This window comes from Pseudophryne corroboree, chromosome 5 (assembly GCF_028390025.1).
Source record: "Pseudophryne corroboree isolate aPseCor3 chromosome 5, aPseCor3.hap2, whole genome shotgun sequence".
NCBI lineage: Eukaryota > Metazoa > Chordata > Amphibia > Anura > Myobatrachidae > Pseudophryne > Pseudophryne corroboree.
The window spans coordinates 714,161,596-714,181,091 of NC_086448.1; the positions used below are offsets into that span (position 1 = coordinate 714,161,596).

Below are 19,496 nucleotides of genomic sequence, written 5' to 3' on the forward strand. Positions count from 1 at the left end.
CATTTTTCATATGTACCAAGGTCTGGAATACGATGAATTCCGGGGCTTGGATGCAGTGGGCAACGCCAGCTTTTGGTGGCATTGGCCTATGGTAGCCCATGGGCTTCTTTCCGTATTTTGTCCTGAGAGGAATCCAATCGGATCTCCCCCAGCACCTTGCGTGGCTGCTGCACCCCCCTGTGCATTCACAGAGGGACTCCTAAGTGCAAAACCTGGAAGTCACAACATCACAACGGACAGCTCTTATCAGCCAAGGATATCTATTGGAGCATAATTACAGTAGATGCATAATAGCATAATGGAATACCATTGTGCATTCTAACAGGGATACAGGTCTGCATACCTTGTATTCAGACACAAAAAAAATAAAAACAATTGGGAACTTCAGAAATTATACTACAGTATTTATAGTTCATAAGTTCACTGTGGATCTCGACCAAACATTATGTCTTATGGAACAGTGACATTTTGACAAAGTACTGCTGGTTTTACATTTCCCATAAGCTCAATCAGGGCGGAGTTGCCAGAACTTCCAAAACAGGCTGCCCTAATTGGACTGAGTAGCAGGCTATTAGAAAGCACATCACATACAAGGCTGATGTGTGGGTTGTTTACCATGAAGCTACAACATGACCACCGCTTCTTACCAAGTGTGGAGTGGGACAGGGCGGCATCTTCTATACTTGGGATTGGGGCACAGATCTATGACATTATAGCCAAGTGCCACAGCGCCAGCCTATTATCGACATGGAGCTACAGTACATCAGCTTGCAGAACTTCATAGTTAATACTGCCAGTTGCTTCCCCCACATACCCGGCCTGTTCACATTCAACAGAATATATACAAATGTTTAATAAATTTGCTGTTTAGATACATCAGAGGAAATTCCTCCTGTTTGATCGGCAAGCTACTTTCTCTCAGTGATGTATTATACCCTATAATGTTGGCTTAGTGCAGGATTTGCCCGTAGTGTACAAGGAAGGCTTCATTTGGTTTCACAAATCCCATAATTGGATAGCAGCTGATGATCCCATGCACGTATATGAGGCTGGAGATGTTGCCTTTTCTAAGCACTGAGTTATAGTCCCTAATGAAAATGTTTATAGCCTCGTTATAAAAATATCACAGTATTGGCAAGCCATAGGAAAAAACAGGATAATGCTGTAGCAGAGTTCTTGAAAATTTCCTGTGCTGCTACTATTAATATTTACTGAATATATTATATTTTATGTCTATGCATGATGGTAGGCATTTCCAAGCTAAAGACATTTACAAATGTTCTCTTACTTGTTTTCAAATATTTTCCAATAACATATATTACAAATAACCTATTCTTGTGTTTAATATATGTATGTAGAGTGTTTTAACAGCTGCTAATGTGCAAGGGAAAATACCTAGAGAAATATTTTATGTCCAAGTAGTTCTAATATCGTTGGAAATTGGCTCACTGAATCTGCCAACGGTAAAGATACTTTTACAAAGTGATTAAAAATCACCAGGTTTATAGTTTTGATACACAAATTGTCTCTGTGGTATGGTAACGGTTTTGATAAAATAGTGAATCTGGTTCATAGTGAGAAAGACACGTTTTTTGGAATTATGAAAAGTAATTGTTAAATAGTAATAAAGAAGCAAATTTAAAAAAAAAAAGTTCCTGGTGGGGTATAAATGGATCATAGCAATGCTCTTTTTTTACTGGAGCCAGTGCAAATATCCAGGTGGGAATAGTATCCAGAACCTGGATCAAGCATGGCAGAGCCGGCCTTAGGCATAGGAAAACTAGGCAAATACCTAGGGCATTTGGTATGCTTAGGGGCACCAGCAGCTTCTGCTGATTAAAATGATATGTGGCATGCCTATATTCTGTGTGTGACTGCGGCTGTATCTGCATACAAAATGCTACGTTACAGTGTATTCCTGGAAATCACTGTAATGTATGCAGATACAGCCGCAGTCGCACACAGAATATAGGCATGCTGCATATAATTTTAATCAGCAGAAGCTGCTTGTGCATCCTAGACACATAGTAATGCACATACTATGATGCATTTTCATAAACAAAAGGCGCCCGACGTTAGCAGAGCTGCCAGCTGACTCATGCCAGGCATCTCCTGCAGAACTAGCGGCGGTGCTAGGGGGCACCAGCCAAAATCTTGCCTAGGGCACCATATTGGTTAGCGCCAGCTCTGAAGCATGGACATCTCGGGATGTCTAGGTGTTGTTTAGCGACTTGTCCAATATGTTTTCCAGTCAGGAGAAATTTTGGAGTGTTTAGGCAGCAAAGTCCATGGTGTGCTCTAATGCGCTATTTGATGCAATTTGGGGTAGCTCTATGTGGACACATACTGTATGTACAGCATATGCAGAAGAGGAATCACCATCATCACCATCAAACTAACATGTTAAAACAATTCTACACTGCAATATTTTTTCAGTTATGCTACTGTATACCACATATGTGTTTGTGGGAATCTGAAGTTAAGGAAAACCTTATAATTTATCAGAGATACAGTATATATAATAGAAGGCAACCAATAGGAAACAGTGATGTCACTGTGGAACATCAAGCCTCTTGACCACTGGTAATAAATATTATGTTTCTACTAGCATGTAAAGGATATGGTGATGGAACCTATCCACCACCATATGCTATACCCACCATGGGCAAAATATATTTCACATGCTGCCTTAACCAGCAGCTGTTACTAGATGGAAAAACTCCTAGCAATCAATGGGCGATATTCAATTATATTCACCCCTTTCCACACCTGTTCTGTTTATGTCCTCAGGGGCGTGGTATCATTATTTCAGCTTGCTACCCCCAGACTAGTGAGGCATCCAACCCTTTCCACGGCTAGATCTGATTATTATGGGCGCAATATGCACAATAACGGGGATCATTTTGGAAAGGAGATTGGGCATGATATATCATTTGAATACCGCCCAATGAATGTAAAGGTTTCAATGGAGCCTTCTCTATTAACCGCCCACCAACCCTTGACAGTGCATACAAGTGCTGGCTGTTATCACATGTCCATCATAACGCCAATAGGTAATCCCTGTTAAAGGCTGCACTCACTGATTGGCTACAATCATACTGATATATTGGCTCACAAAATACTGTAGCTGAAGTTACCGTGCGTGTGTGTGTATGAGTGAGACAGGTGCAAAAAAAGGAAACAGATGTATTATAGTGATTACCTTGTCTTAATTGTTTGTGATACACTTTAGTAGTGTGGTTAGTTTATTTTATAAGCTGCAGGTGTCACTGTTGCAGCTGCTGACCATGAGATTGTAAACTCGCTCTATGGGTATGATCAAGTAGTAATACATTACATCAAAGCACAATGAAATCACATGTTCATTTGTATGTCTTTTAATACTGCGTTTCCTGCGCAATGATCAACTTATGCCAGTACTGCAAAGGTTTTTGCACTGAGTTTGTGTATTTTGCAAACCACAACCACAAATTTGGTGCAAACTGTATATTTAGAGACCATTACAAAACTCTATTATGTTAACTAAATTTTAAAGCCCTTAGCTGTGTTATTCCTTCTTGTAATTGCTAACTACCTTTAATTATACCCACACATTATTTTTTTTAAATCATAAGATACATTCTTATCTCAATGAAAATCACTACTGAGCCTCTGCAACCTTCAGTCCCAAATGCCTTCATAATTGTTTGGCTTGTATCCAGAATGTAGCTTGTGAAGGCTAGATAAGAGCCAACAGCTAAAAACAGACTTTTTTTATTTTCCATTATAATGAATAAAAACTGTTAAACTAAGGAGTGTTAGCTAGGGACTTATAAAAGATATGGGATAGGTTATTAAAACGCCATCCTTATTACAAGAATTTTTCCTCACTGATATCATAGGCCTTTATTGGATGAGTTAACCTTTATTTCCCCATTTTGTTATACTCCACTTGTCATTTTTTGGACCGATGACAGTACATTTATTTGGGATAAGGATGTTAATTCATTGTAGTAAATCTGTGGCAAAGGGGTCTGACATCTTGGTGCAGTATTTCCTTTATAAGAGTTGGTGTGTGTGTTGTTTTTTTTTGTTTTATTTTTACGTTTATATTTTATGTCTTTTTTTGATAAGGCTATTAAACCTACTAACGGAGATTGAACAATGGAAATTTGGATTAGAAATTATATTAGTTGCAGCTGACAACAGAGCTGAGCCTGTATTACTTACTCTTCAAGGCAATAGCTGGAATGTTAAAACCAGATGCATTCAAAGACTGGTCTCCACTGTTTTATAGCCATTACCAAAAGCCCAGCGACTGTGCTGCATTCCATTGTCCACTTCTAACTGAATAACAAATGCATAACACAAGACTATAGCTTTCTCAGTATAACCTGATGTGTATGGCTTTATAATGCCCTTTTTGATCCATGCTTACTAATGATTTGTAACCCCAAGCTAACTTTACGTACAGTCACAGCTTTCAAAATATATATATATATATATATATATATATATATATAATAAAAAAGTAAAACACAATTGAAGGACAGGATCATGAACCTCATTCTCATGTACACATAGTAGACTATATAAGATTAATTAACACCCAAGACCTGTTACACTGTAATAAAAAAAGAATGGGTATTCACACATGAAATATCTTTACAGTTTCATGACTGCTGGTCTCTGCACAAAAAAAAAAAAAAAAAAAGTAAAGCTAAAAAATGGCATCAAGCCCAGCTCTTGCCAGACTGCTGCTCGACTACATGAAATTGAGGGGGGGGAATCCTAACAGAAATTACAGTTGCAAGCAATGAATATAATGATTAGTTTGCTATTAGCAGTTAATTATACTGCTATTTTTATTAAAATTGACACGTTTTCACTACAGCACAGTCTCCATTGATAGACCCCTTATTGAGATGGAGGGTGTGAGGTGTAACAAAAAATACTATTAAAAACTAGTATAAAAATACCCTAATGAAACAAAAAAGGGGGGTGCGGCGGCAAACTGGGTTCTTCCCCCAAAAATAAATATATGAGTTCACCGCAGAAAACATTTCTCGGTTGCAAGATATAACCTTAGCATTTGCTCACCTGATATATCCTAAAATTTACCTTGTGGCCTGCAACTACTAATTCAAGTATATTCTTAACACTAGCACATTTATAAAGGTGTACTGAGTAAATATGTCTTCAGACAGATTTAAACACGTCCCTAGCCTGCCAAAGGAAAGAAAAAGTAAAACAGTCTTTTTTTAAATGCATAATAATGATTTATCTAAATAGGCTTTTCTTGTGCACCCAAAACCTGAAACCACCTTTGATCCATTTATAATTAAAGCCAAAAGCACAGCCGTCTCATTTAATTCCAATATGGGTAGGTTTAATGCATGAAGTTTTGCATGTGGTTTTCAGCTCATGACCATCTGTTTCTGGATTTCATATACAAACAGGACACTTTAGGGAACAGAGATTAATTCAGTTTTGGAATGCCATTCAAAATGTGTTAGCTGTTTCCCTGCGCCAGGTCAAGCAAAGCAAAAACAAGTTAAGCGCTCGTTTTGCAAAGTAGCATTAACATTGGAATTATTGTATAATGGACCCTGACTAGGTCTTATGTTTTAAATTACTGGTCTCTCTCAAATAAAACTATTAATCTTTTTTTTTTTGTCTCAGAATGTTTTACAGTCCTGTTACACTTATTAGCTGCTGGCAGCAAAGAAACTTTTAAATGAAAGCCAAATTGCTTTGGTCATGAGAAAGGAAATTAAAACTCTCTCTCGGGGAAAAAATTTCACTGTGAGATCCTCCCAAGGTAGGGTTTCATAACCTCCTGCATGCCTGCTAAAGATGTCACCGCATGCAGAACTGCGTATGGTACTGATATAAAAAGAAGTCTTTAATGGGAACAGCATGTTCATTTCTGAGAGATTAAGAGCTGCCGTGTTTTACACTGAGGGACGAGCTAAGGGTTTGGGGATTTTGAGGGGAGTGTTCAGGGACTAGCCCTTTTGGAGAATTACTCACCAGGATCATTCGGTGGGCAGTCTTTCACATAGAAGATGTCGCTTAGGCTGTCCTCATCTGGAGACAGACCCTGCTGGTGTAACTGCAGCTTGCGTAGACCCTCTGTCTGCTGGTGCTTCACGGAACGAACGTGCTGTACCAAGTTCAGCTTGACCTTCGTGGAATAATCGCACAGAGCACAGTAGTAATAGCAGGACTCAGCATTCACTGTGCTCTCGTGTTTTTGCAAGTACTGAAAAAAAAATAGAAATCATTGTTATGGCGTATATGTATATGGATGTATATATTATGTACATACATATATTGATAAATATAATGTATAGAGATATCAACATATATATATATATATATATATAGAGAGAGAGAGAGAGAGAGAGAGAGAGAGAGAGAGGGAATGTATCAAACCTTGGAGAGAGATAAAGTGGAGAGAGATAATGCACCAACCAATCATTTTACTGGCTGTGTTTGGAAAATGACAGAATCTGATTGGTTGGTACTATATCTCTCTCTAAGCTTTGATACAACCCAAAAGAGAGAGAGAGAGAGAGAGAGAGAGACAAAACACAAATGGATACAACACTGATGTATATTCATAATTACTATTCAGTTCATGTTGCTGGTAAGCATTTGCAAGATACTTGCCAGCTTCTATAAAATGAAATACATAAATATGATCCTTATTTAAAAATACAAAATCCGCCCTCCCGCTCCAGAGAGAAGTAAAACAGTAATCAAGCAAAAACACGAAATGTACAGAAATGTTTAATGTTAAACTGTTAGCCAGTGCTAAAAGGTGTCTGTTTGAAATGCAATACTCCTCCTTACTAGCATCTGAGAGGTTAAAATAAAATTGAAAATGACTTGTATTGACCTCTTGTAGTCTGGAGATATTAAAAACAGTGAAGAAATGTGGAAGTGTATAGCCAAATAATCGAATCTGCATGATGAAACAAGCCAGTGTTCCAGTAAAGAGGGCTTTTCTTTGAAGTCTAATTAATATTTAATGCAATGTAAAAACTATATATAAAGTCAGTGAGCAAATACTGAGCTGGAGATGTTTAAGCAGGGTCTTGCACATCAAGAGGTTTTTATGTTATAAGTACTGACTCGAAAGTAAATGTTTATTTTAATTTTCTATAAATCTACATGCATGGAATAAACTTACATTTTCTATAAACAAAAATGTTTCTCTTAATCATATGTTAGGAACACTAAAATCTTAAGTAACTTAATTTGAAGTTTAACCTAATTTGAAACAGGCAAAATTATGCTGAACCCTTTTTTTCACCATTCACAGTGACCCACATCAAATTTTTGTTAAAAAAAAAAAATCACTTTTTGTAAGCGCTGACTACTCTAATTTCTGCCCACGGCATGTAACAAGATCCTTTAAAATTCTCTTTTTCTTTCAATGAAAACCTTTACTACTCTTCAGCATATTCAGTTGCAGTAGATTGCTCTTAAAGCTGCAATCACACACTGGACAGATATGCATATTTACACCACCAATTGCAAGCGATTGTACTAACTTGCAACTTTGTGGTACAAACTGAATGTACCCACTTTCTGGGAAAAAGATGGTGCTTTAGGGTGACTCGCAGACAATGACTTGACATTGGGCAGCTTGGATGGTGTAATGGTAATGTTAGCATTACTGCCTGCATTACAGCACTGAGGTCTTGGGTTTGCTTTCCACCATGGCCCTTACTGTGTGGAGTTTGTTTATTCTACCCATGCTTGTGTGGATTTCCTGCAGGTACTCCAGTGTTCTCCCACAAAACAAAAATATTTTGGTAGGTTAATTGGTTCCCAACAAAAATTAACTGTAGTGTGTGCATGTGTGTGCGCGCATGTGGTAGGGAATATAGATTGTAAGCTCTACTCAGGCAGAGGCTGAGGTGAATGGCCAAATATTTTCTGTAAAGGACCGTGGAATATGTGCACGCTAAATAACTGGTAATAAATAAATTGGAAAGCCATTTTGAACACATCATTGACTTATAGCAACCAGATATCTGATTGGTTACTGTGGGTTATATCACACATTTTTTCGGTTTATGTAAATTAGAATACCATACACCATGCCAGATAACTCACCGGGCGGGATGTAATGAACTCTGAGTCCGGCGGCTGTGTGGGATGCCGGCCGAACTCTGACTTTTTTTAAAGGGATAATCATGTACAAGGCTAAACCATGCCTTGTTCATGATTGCCGCTTTAAAAAAAAAGTTCGGCCAGCATCCCGCACAGCCCACGAACTCGGATTTCATCACATCCATATTGGAGTTTGAGTAAACAAACAAAATGACCTGTATTTTTTGTAATAGATCAACTGTAAATTAGGAAAATATAGATGTATGGCACAATACCAATTTAAGGCTTATAGTAATTTACTATTTCTCTACATCAGGGGCATAGCCAGAACTTTGTAGGCCCCATAGCAAGATTTTGAAGAGGGCCCATCCCAATGCTTCTAGAGAGACACTTCTCTTCAGCAGTTGTTAATTTTATGCCCTATAATAGAGCCCTAGTTCATTTTCTGACCCATGGTAGAGCCTTATTTTATATTATGCCCTATAGTAGTACCCTAGTTTCTTTCATGAATCTCAGTAGTGCTTAAGTTCACCCTATGTCACATTTCAGAGCTGCCAGTACACATTATGTCGCACAGTACCCCCAATTCACATTATGATATATAGTGTTCCCTGTTAATATTGTGCCACATTACAGTGCCCCGGTTCATATTATATAACATTTAAATGCCCTCCAGTTCATTTTATACCACACTACAATAAGCAGGTCTAGGGGCCCCAAGGAAAAAGTTTGAAAGAACCCCTACTTACCACCCAATGGCGAAAAATGGATATAACAAATGTATCTTTGACAGGGAAGGTTGGCCCCTCTCAGTTCTGGGCCCCATAGCAGCTGCACTGCCTGCACCTATGGTAGCTACACCCTTGCTCTACATTGAAAAATGAATAAGCACAGCTTTTAACATAATTAGAAGATGGCCTGGACTATGAAAGGCATATTGTTATAAAAATATTGGGGTAAGGTACTAGTGTAGCATTTTAATAAATATCCATTTTAAAACCAATCTAGGCACATGGAGGATGGCAAATGTATTATAGATTATGGTGAAAGTTGTGACTAGCCTATATAGTGCTAAGTCTCTGATAATACAACTTTTGTTTTATCAAGAGTCTGACAACAGGACTGGTCAGCAATAAACCTTTTATTCTACCTCAGAGTAATGTAGCATAGGCAGTAGAGGTAAGTACAGTATTTATGTACAGTATAACTGAATGTAAATTTAACAATGGTGTCATCTGAATTCACTCAGAACATTAGAAAGTTATATTGCAGACTAATCTGAATGATAAGAGTTTATGTAAGAATTCAAACAAGATGATTTAAACTTTCTTTTTCTATTCTAACATCTGAAAGTGGTTAATGGAAGAAAAAAAAATACTACCCGTAAAGATTCAATTACCCGGTGAATGCTTTGCAACCACAGCGATGACATGATATGCAAGACTTGCTCTTTCCTGTAACCACAATAGCTAAATGTTACCGAGTAATCTCTTTTTGTAAGTCAAACAGGGTTAGCTAAACCTACCTCTTCTGAGGTAGGTGCCATTTTGACACATGATGCATGGGCATTTAAACTGATATATATATATATATATATATATATATATATATATATATGTAGTATGTACTTATGTAGTAAGTTGTTTCACCAAACCAGTTGACTTGACATATCTACATGATTTACAGCAAAGTGGGAATGGCAAAGGGCTGATGTGACAGTAACTTGACTCATCATTGGCAAAGGTTAATGTTTATTGCTATTCAACCCATACATGCCTTCTCTCCCGGAATCTTGTATAATGCTCCCAGCCGCACAGAAGAGCGTTTCAGTCACCAACACTCTGTACTTAGCTGCCCACTATCCACCGCCAATGCCATTTCTTAAGTAAAGTGGGAGTTTCAGGTGGCCAACAACATGATTCGTACTGAATTTCATCATTGTAGCCACGCCTCCCGCTTAACAGTGCCTGTTATCACAGCATTGAATAGCGGGAGCAGGACCATGATGATACAATTGTGCGGGCACGCCCTCCACACCAAAGGGAGTAGCCAGAAATTCGGCAGTTATGATTCAGCATATATATGAATTGGGTTCTATCTGCAAAGATTGAGGTTGGAAACTATTAAAGAAAAAAAAAGATCATTCAACTGTTTATTGAAGTTGTCAAGAAGCACTGCATTACAAAAAAAGTTTGGGTGGGCAGAATCTGGCCAATGAAACAAAACCACCATTTGGTAATTTCACTTGTAAGCATGCACTACTAAGCAATGAATTGCGGTGAGGTCAATGGCTAGGCAGGCACTGCACTGGCTAGTATCAGAGACAGATTTACACACACACACACACACACACACACACACACACACACACACACACACACACAATTTGGCAATGAGTTTTGATTATAAAAATGATTAGAATAATACAAAAGATTATATGAACACAAAGATGATAATTGTAAGTTCTAGATATCATCTTTGTATTATTCCAAACATTTTTATAGTCAAAACTCTGGAGTTTACTGGAGTATGACAGGTTAGGCTCTGCCTCCCCTGCCTACCCTGGCTGCACAGTACTGCTAGAAAGTTGTTCATGGTAAGCCATTAAATGTCTTTCTTTATCATACTGTATATATAGTAGACAATTGGTAGTCATTAAGCATTGAAATTAATTATATTAAAATAGTGCTTGATAAATAAAGTAGCCTACAAATGTGCTTTCACCTGATAAATATTACTTTTAAAACAGCCATTTGAAGAGGTAGCCAGCATTTAAATCATACAATGTAAAGATGAGCCAACCATTGTGTCACCACATAAGCTTGCACAAAAAGTTTTCATTTCTTGAATTAACGAAGAGTGATTAGGAAGAATGGGGGGACCTTCAGGACCAATGCTAGCCCTGGGACATCCTAATGATTCTGCCTCAATTCAGAAGAAGTGCTCCATGTCAACCCCCCTTGGAAGCAGAGCACCCCTCCTATGCTGCTTCTTACTGTGGCAGGAATGATGTGGCATATATGGCTATTCAGACTTGGAGTATGACATTTGACTGACATCCATGTCAAGGGCCCCAATTCTAGTGTAACACTAACATTAAGGAGCAGTAGCTGTCGTCCTTATATGTAAGAAGTTTCTGTTGCTTGTTCACCATGTGAGTATGGGTGTACTGTTACAACATTGAAATCAATGGATGATGATATTATGTTTCTCAGTGTTTTAGGGACCTCTTAACTTTTGAAGCCATAGGCAATTTTCTAGTTCCACCAACCAATAGCGGTGGTCCTGGGACATAAAAGTCAGTCAAGTACAATTGGAATAACTGGCAGTTATTCTCAAATAACTGCCAATTAACTACTAAGGCTCTCCAATAGTTGCCACTTTTTAATTCAGTTTATATGTGTACTCCATTTTCAATGTCCACAAATAAATTGTATGAGTCAATCTATACTGAGATAAATCCATTTTTTTCCCAGACAAGAAACAATAGGTTATGAACTTGTTTGGACAATTTTTACTTGAAACATTCTGGCTACAGCGTTGCACAACAATATATGAGGTGTAATAAAAATATTAAATAATAATCACATGCACTGATTTATAACACGTATTTAGGTATTTAGGTGATAGCTATAACATAAGGGTAAATGGAATCTCAAACATATGTAGAAAAGGGGACCTACAGTGCAGTATGTATACATGAATAAATGCCATACTTGGGTGGTAAAGGCTGCACACATCCCGACCTATACTGATTTGTTGTTTGACATTATGTAAACAAAGCCTGTAAATGTTAATAGGTCTGAGCAGATATACTGGAATTGGAATATTGATCACCTACAGTATTACGAGGAGGAGATGTACTAATTGACATACTGAAAATAGTATACATTCATGCCTCTCCCTCTCTGACTTCAGTGCATAAAGTGCTTTGGGTTCTCTGTGAAACACTTTAGAACTTATTTTTGATCCAACAGCTCATCATGGATTGTTTCATTTGTAGGTTGAATGGACTGATTTTAGTGAGAAGGCTTGAGAGTTATTTAAACATGCATTTGATGGTTTCTAAAAACAGCCCATGCCAGCTAAATTGTTTGTTCCTTAGAATCCAGAAGTGTGAAGAACAGCATGCCTCTGTCTTTCAGATTACCCCTTCAAGTGTGAATCTTGGTCTGCAAAACTTTTTCATTAACCCCTTTCCCAACCGTGGAGTATGTAACACATTATTGGCCTTTTCTGTTGATGAGGAGGTTGAAACTTTTTGTTCTTTGCCCTCCCTCACCGAGACTGCTACAGCCCAAAATCTGAGGCCCAAACTACGCTACAAACAAACCAAGCATATCAAGCAGGACTGCAGTACTTCATAGCCTAATGAACAATGCACAAAAACAAAAGCGACAGCAAGACATCTATTATCTGATCTTCCGTGAAAACACAAAAACTGTCTTTTCTGGCACAGAGGAAGTGCCAGTAAGCCTGCAGGTGTGAGCTAGTTAAAAGAAAAGGCTTTGGTTAAAATAGATTCTTTGACTGTCAGGGATTAAAATCATGGTACCAGTAGTAACACATGTCTTTTCCTTTAACTTACAAAATTTTCTCACGAGTCTGCAAAAGTTCACCCCCATAAGGAGATTTCTGAGGCCATTGAAGAGTCTTAAGTTTTAATTAAGTTGAAGTTGTCAGAAGAAAGCTTTTTTGGCACAGAGTCAGGGTCATTAATTACTGCTATCTTTGTTTCTTTCTGAAGAAACTTCACTGACTTGTTGGGTTACTAATACAGCTAGCGTTTTCTATCCCGCAGGCCTCTGATCAATTGACTCTAATTTACAACTCTACCAATTGCTTTAATCTTTTCTGAATGCAAACCTAGTAATTTATCATGATTCTTAAAGTTGCGCATGATACTGTCGATGATGATGATGATTTTGTAGATATGCTGCTAGTGAATCCAAATACAAATAGGTGCTGTTATTCTGTATTATGCATTATTCCTCACACTCCAATTCCTTTGCTGTACCAGCAATCAGTTCACATAAACTGCATCTTATTTTAATAATTTAAAATGCATTAATACACAATTTAAAAACCTGTGTACACTTAATTTCAAGTAAATAATGTAATCAGTCAGTGGCTGCTGGTGCCTGGTGGCTTCGTAGGATGTTGTGGTTTTCCAGCCAGAAAAATGCAGAGTACTTTTCCCACTACAATCAATGGAAAATGCTGTTTCCCTACAAAACGAGAAGATAGCTGTGAAAATGCTGCATTAACTGTTATTCACAGGCAAAGTGCTCAGATGCGCATTAATAGTCATTTATATAGCGCACATGTACTCAACAGCACTTTACAGAGACTATTTTAGCCGCTCACATCAGTCCTTGTTCCAGTGGAGGTTACAATCTACATTCCCTACCACATGGACACACATGCACACTAGGGACAATTTTTGTCAGAAGTCAGTTAACCTATCAAAATGTTTCTGGTGTGTGGGAAGAAACCTGAGCTCCTGGGGAAAACTCACACATACATATAGATACCTTGGTCAGGAATTAACGGAACTCATGACCACATTGCTGCATGACTGTATTAATGTCCACCATGCTGCTGTGTTGCAAAATGGATGATGATTTCAATTAAATCTACTGTGTAATTAAAGGAACTTGTGAATGCTATATATTTCTAGTTTGAAATATGCTGGATTTTAAAATGGCTTAGTGGCATCATTCAGGAAGGCCAGTAGTCTCCAAATTTTGTGGGACAGGCTCTACATCTTTCACATGGCCTACCAGGAAAAGGCCATGGCTTTATAGAAGATGAGTATGGTATGATCTGGGCATGACCTAAACCAGTCATGGACAACAGGTGGCCATGGAGCCTTTAACTGCAGACCCAAGCTACTCCCTGCTTTATTGTCAGATGCATTTGTTATAGTTTGTAACGCTTGTTTAAAATGCCTGCTATGTTATCATAGAGAGTTGACACTATCTTTTATTAAATGTTTTATTTTATCTGATTACTGAGATTAAGAATAACGTGTGGACATTTAAAAGGTTAGAGAACCGATCCTGCAGTGCATCAGGTTACCTATAACTGGCATTAATTGTCCTGTATTTCATATCTGGAATGTTGACTTAAGCTGGGTACACACCTATACAATCGTTGGCCCATCCTCTTGATATCGGGTGAATGACCATTGATTTTATAGGTGTGTATGCAGTGCCAATGCAGGAGCATTAGCCCATAAACAGCTTGTAACGCTCCTGCAACGGTCGAACCAGGAAGTCGCATCTTATGTGCTGCACATGCGACCTCCCGATCCCCAAAGAGGAACCACTATCTCTCCCTCCCCTTTCCGCTACTGTCCCTACCGCACATGAGGTCACAGGGGTCACAGCTGGATACACACAAAACCCGGCTGATCAGGAGCATTTTAACCGATCAGCCAGGAATCGAACAAGTGTGTACCCAGCTTAAGACAAGCAGATACCACTGATTACCACTGACTATATAAATTGTAAACTCTTAAAATTACTGCCCCATTCTGTGTAGATAAAACAAGCACTTTAAATAATGTATAAATTGTGAGGCCCCTCCACTGGGTTCATAGTACAAGGTTTTTGCATCTGCTTAAACATACACAAGCTTTAGGTTTTTATTAATTTGTATTGATGCACAATAGTGTGAGTTTATAAATCTATTTTAGTTAGTAAAACAGAACAAAAAAAACACAAAAAAAATCTAAATGTTTACAGGTAACTTGGTGTGTATGTATGCCAGTGTATCCATATAATATAGTGTTAATTTATTTCACAATGTTTTTCATAAAAACATTTGCAAAATAACATTTGTTCTTGACTTGGGAATTGTGATTTATGTGGCACATTTTACCATTAGGAGACTCTCAGCAAGTGGCTCCATACACGTTTCAAATGTACTTGGCATAGCATAAATTATTATGACACTCACTGGGGTTTCATTTCCACAGACTCAAATGATTCAGACACAAAGTTTGTACTAGTTAAAAAAAAAGAAGCAAAAATCACTTCTCAGCTGCCAGAAAAGCTAAAAAGCTATTTATTGTGACTAGAGATAAAGGTTATGTTTTTATATGTGATCATACATGCACTGTGTACGGTGCTTACAACATACCCAGATCTGTTTAGTTCTTGGTAATGTATTTTTATTATACTGTATGTCTAATTTTTGCATATGTTTAGTGTGATGCATTTTATCTGTAATTAGTTGCATGCTCTCACTCAGTCTAGACTGCACAAATTGTATACCTTGCACTCAAAAACACAAAGCGATTGTTGCAGAGTTGAACGCAATTCAATTTTGCTTACAGCTCTTGTGATTTTTGCACTGTATATACTATGTAGAATTACAACTGAAGGCTGGCAATGACACTGAGGTGAGTGAAACATCAAGGCCGTGGGTGGAGTTTAGTGTAGGTCATAGTGGGTGTATCTAGTGTCTTTTTGTTAAGCTCTGCCTACTGGGCCAAAGCCCCTTTGATTTGTGATCTTCACAGCAACATTGCTAAATTCTGACTGGAATTCTGCTTATTGTGCTCTTATTTCTTTACTGTGTTTTTTCAGTTTCCATTCTTTTCTTTCATCCTATCTTTCCTGTTATTCTGTACTTTTCTTATCCTCCTTTATTCCTTTTGTTCTATACCCCATCTTCAGTTGTTCTATTTGACCCTCCAAACTTTTTTTGCTTCAGAATCTCTAGATTTGCTCTTTTATCTCAGCATGCCCCCTCCTAGCTATGCCACCTGACCACCTACCCGTTTTCTCCACATTGGGGAGGCTACAACCATTCCCATGTATAAGTGGAGGTACAACTATGGGTTATTCAGGTTTTTACACATCTCAGATGTACAGTATCTTCATGTGCGTCTGAATAGGATAAGTGTGCGGCAATGGGACATTTGCATGAAGGCCAAATATAGAGAAGGCATTTCACGGGGGTGTAGTCAGAACTGTGGGCACTGATAATCGCGATTGTTTTTTCAGTAAGTGGATGGATAGGCATAGTGCAGTCATATAGATGTGTGCAACTTGGCATATGGTTAAATATCCACATTTATTTGCGTACCCGTAGGAGTGGATTCTATAGCACACAAGCTGCCGAAGCCAGCTCGCATTGCATATTATGGTAGGCAGCTTTTGTTTGCACCAGCATAGGGTGCAAGCAGTATCTACCCTCTTTGCTTTATGTAAGGAAGTCCCCAGGACCCCTTTCAGTAGCTTACGCATCCAACTTAAAGTGGCCCTGTAGTGCAAGTGCAACAGCAGCTCCGGAGATTGGAATTTTCTGAATATTTCTGAATGTGTTATTTTGTTATGTATTACTGTATTGACAGATCTCACAAATCAATCAATAAGTTAGATAAACATGTGCTATAAATCCAGGTGTGTTAGCGGAATAGCAATAGGGTGAGTTCTGTGAGTTCCCAGGTGGCTGCAGTCTGATCTTTTAGGATATTGGAGTGCCTGCATCTTTGATAGTTAATTGTACTGGCTTTCTTGGCATCTAACCAACTAACTGGCCTGGGGACAGATCATTTTATTTAACAGTTCATCAGTAATCCCTCACCAGCATCCTATCAAGTTGAGGTGATCACTGGTCTCTTAATGTTTCAGAATATATGGTGGCATTACATTTTTTTTGGTTGATTTAGCTAAGACTCACACCGTTGACTGCTAATTGCAAAAGATGAGAGATAGATTACTCTTTGCAATAAGAAAAGAAACAAAGACTACAATTTAAAGAGGAGTATTTGTTTTAGGAATCGTAAAAAAGTTAATAGTCATTTGAACATAAGCTTAATTATTTGGATACTACTACTGTAGAGCACTGCACATTGATTTCGAAGTGACAGCTCTAAAAATAAATCACTAACTGATGTGTAGATACTCGAACATGGACATGAAAATGTTTCACTGTCAAATTTTAGATTTCTGATGACTGGTGCCTTCTTTGTCAGGGTACTCTCCAGTTGTGGGGTGTCCATCCAGACTCCCAGGAGAGTATCCCACCCTCACTGATCCCACTTGCAACGTTTCCAATATTTTCAGACTGGATTTCTCCTTCAGATTAAAAAATTAGGCAAGTGCATATTCTGGCATCAAAAGTTCCAAAATTGGCTTTTCACTTTAATTTTCATAGAAGCTTCTGTGGCATTGTCATCAGAATAGATCGGCTTGGATTGTGAACAGATTTACTCTTTCCCTGGGGAAAAGATTGTTGCAAACTGCTCAGTTTCATTAATATGTTCATTACCAGAGACACAAGGTTCTAGAGAGAACCCTGGCATGCAGCTTGATATCACAGTATACAAGTATACATAGGTCACCAATGATGCTAATGACAAGCACTGACATTTTGTTTAATGCAATCCAATGAGTAGCAGTGTGGATGTAATGTGTGTGAAAAAATTGAATAAATCCGCCAGACAGTACTGCAGTACTGTTTGCACAGCTGCTTAGAAAATGTGGTGTGCACACAAGAGTACAGTAATCTGGAATACTAAAAGTCACAGACACAGAAAGCATTCACAGACATTTTTTCCTAGTACAATCCAGCAAGGGGTGGAGCAGAGAAGCTTGTAGCTCATCTAATAAAGCTATAGACATGTGACATTTGTTGATGTTTGCAGATTAGCTTCTCTGCGTTCCATGCACTGCTATTGGTTTAATTGTTGAGTAGAGTGATAGGCTACATTCCCATAAATACTATTTCAGCAAGCAACAAGGCTGTCCCCATTGTCTGTGGAAAATGTTATCAGCAACAAATCTCCATTAATACGTTTTAGATAAAATTTCCAAAATGTTTACCTTAATCAGCAACCTGTTCTATAAATTGTAGTTACAGAACATATATACATGGTAGGATCTTCATTAGGGCTGAGTTTCCATCAATGCTTATTGCAGCTATAGAAAACCACCTATCTCCATAATTTATCCATAAATTATTGCAAAGGGCAGCTACAAAATATTCAGCTGTGATACTGGTCAGGAGCGGTAAGACTTAACTTATCTCTTGGCTGGGCCAGTCACAGTGGATATGTGAATGCATGACTGGGTTAGCTGGATCTTGCATCCACAGTGGAACTAAAACGTAAGTATGTATTTTCTATTTCATTGTTGAAAAAATAATAAAGATTTTTTTTTAAATATACTAAAAATATATAAAAAAATATGTGTGGGTTATCCATTTTCACTGTAGATAGTGCTCATCACCCTTTAAAAACAGAGCCCGTATAGTCTGGGGTGGTATGTCTCTGGCTTAATGCAAAGAAGACAGGAATGGCACATCTTTGAGAGACACTTCGCCTTATATTGAGTAAAGATGTTTTCAAGACCATAGATTTTCTTTTTCAACCAGATCACCAGAAAACATTTTAGCCTCACGTCATACTTTAAATTCTAAACAAGTCTAAACAAATGACAACATTATAGAGTCCAGTAAAGCTCTTTCATTTCAATACAATTGTTGCATTCTTGATTGAATGCAGTCACTGTCTCTGCTAAATGATTAAGTATTTTAGTGTATAAAATAGACCTGTCATTTACATAAAGTAGAGGCAGCCATTTTGCATGCTAAACCAACACATAATCTGTCAATTAAAAAAAAACCTAGAGACATCATTGAGGAACTAAAAAAACATCTGTTTCTGCACATACTGGGTCTGTTTAAATAAACCCAAAAAATTTGCATTTTTTTGTATCTGAATAATATGACTATACCATAAAGAACATGTCCAGCTACAGGAGTTTATGAATACAATATAGTTATGGAATTTTAAGGACTACTCTAGGCTTTATTACTTAGATTACTCTTAATAACCTTGGTGAATTGACATGTTTGATGAATGTAAATTGAAGAGTTCTAGCTCAGAGACATAAGTACTTTAAAGCTATGTTTTTGGAAAGGTGTTCCCAAAGAGACTATCTATGTCAAGCTGTTATGCTTCTTTTATCCTTTTGGTATAAGGAGACTTGTGCCACGATATATCATATCAAAGTTCCCCTATATAGAAAGGTAACATGGAAATCATATAATGTAGAATATTATAGAATACTTAAAATAGGATTTATGTGTTGTGATTAGCAAGAACAAATTACATGTTTGGTAGAGTGTTTTTTAACCAACATTTTTGTACTCTTTGTATTATACTTATTTGCTATTTATGTAACAAATAAACATACTGTATGCATGCATTGTGGCTTGTAGATATCTTCATAACAGAATAGAACTGGTGATTGTTCTTTACTTCAATTGCATAGAATTTTTAGTGCACATTTTTTACAAAAACAATAGTAACCAATCAGTAATTGACATTCTTTGTCTGATTTGTCCTAGAAACACTAATTGCTGACTGGTTA

The 19,496-nt window shown here is 37.7% G+C and overlaps 1 protein-coding gene across 7 annotated transcripts in view; it reads right to left on the minus strand.

The window, feature by feature from the left end:
- ZFHX4 (zinc finger homeobox 4) overlaps positions 1-19,496 on the minus strand; it is a 296,146-nt gene that overhangs the window by 78,739 nt on the left and 197,911 nt on the right. For all 7 annotated transcript variants that reach the window (XM_063923968.1, XM_063923970.1, XM_063923966.1 and 4 more), the window contains one exon: positions 6,013-6,244. In XM_063923968.1, coding sequence (XP_063780038.1) covers positions 6,013-6,244 — 232 coding nt within the window. The remainder of the gene's footprint in view (positions 1-6,012; positions 6,245-19,496) is intronic.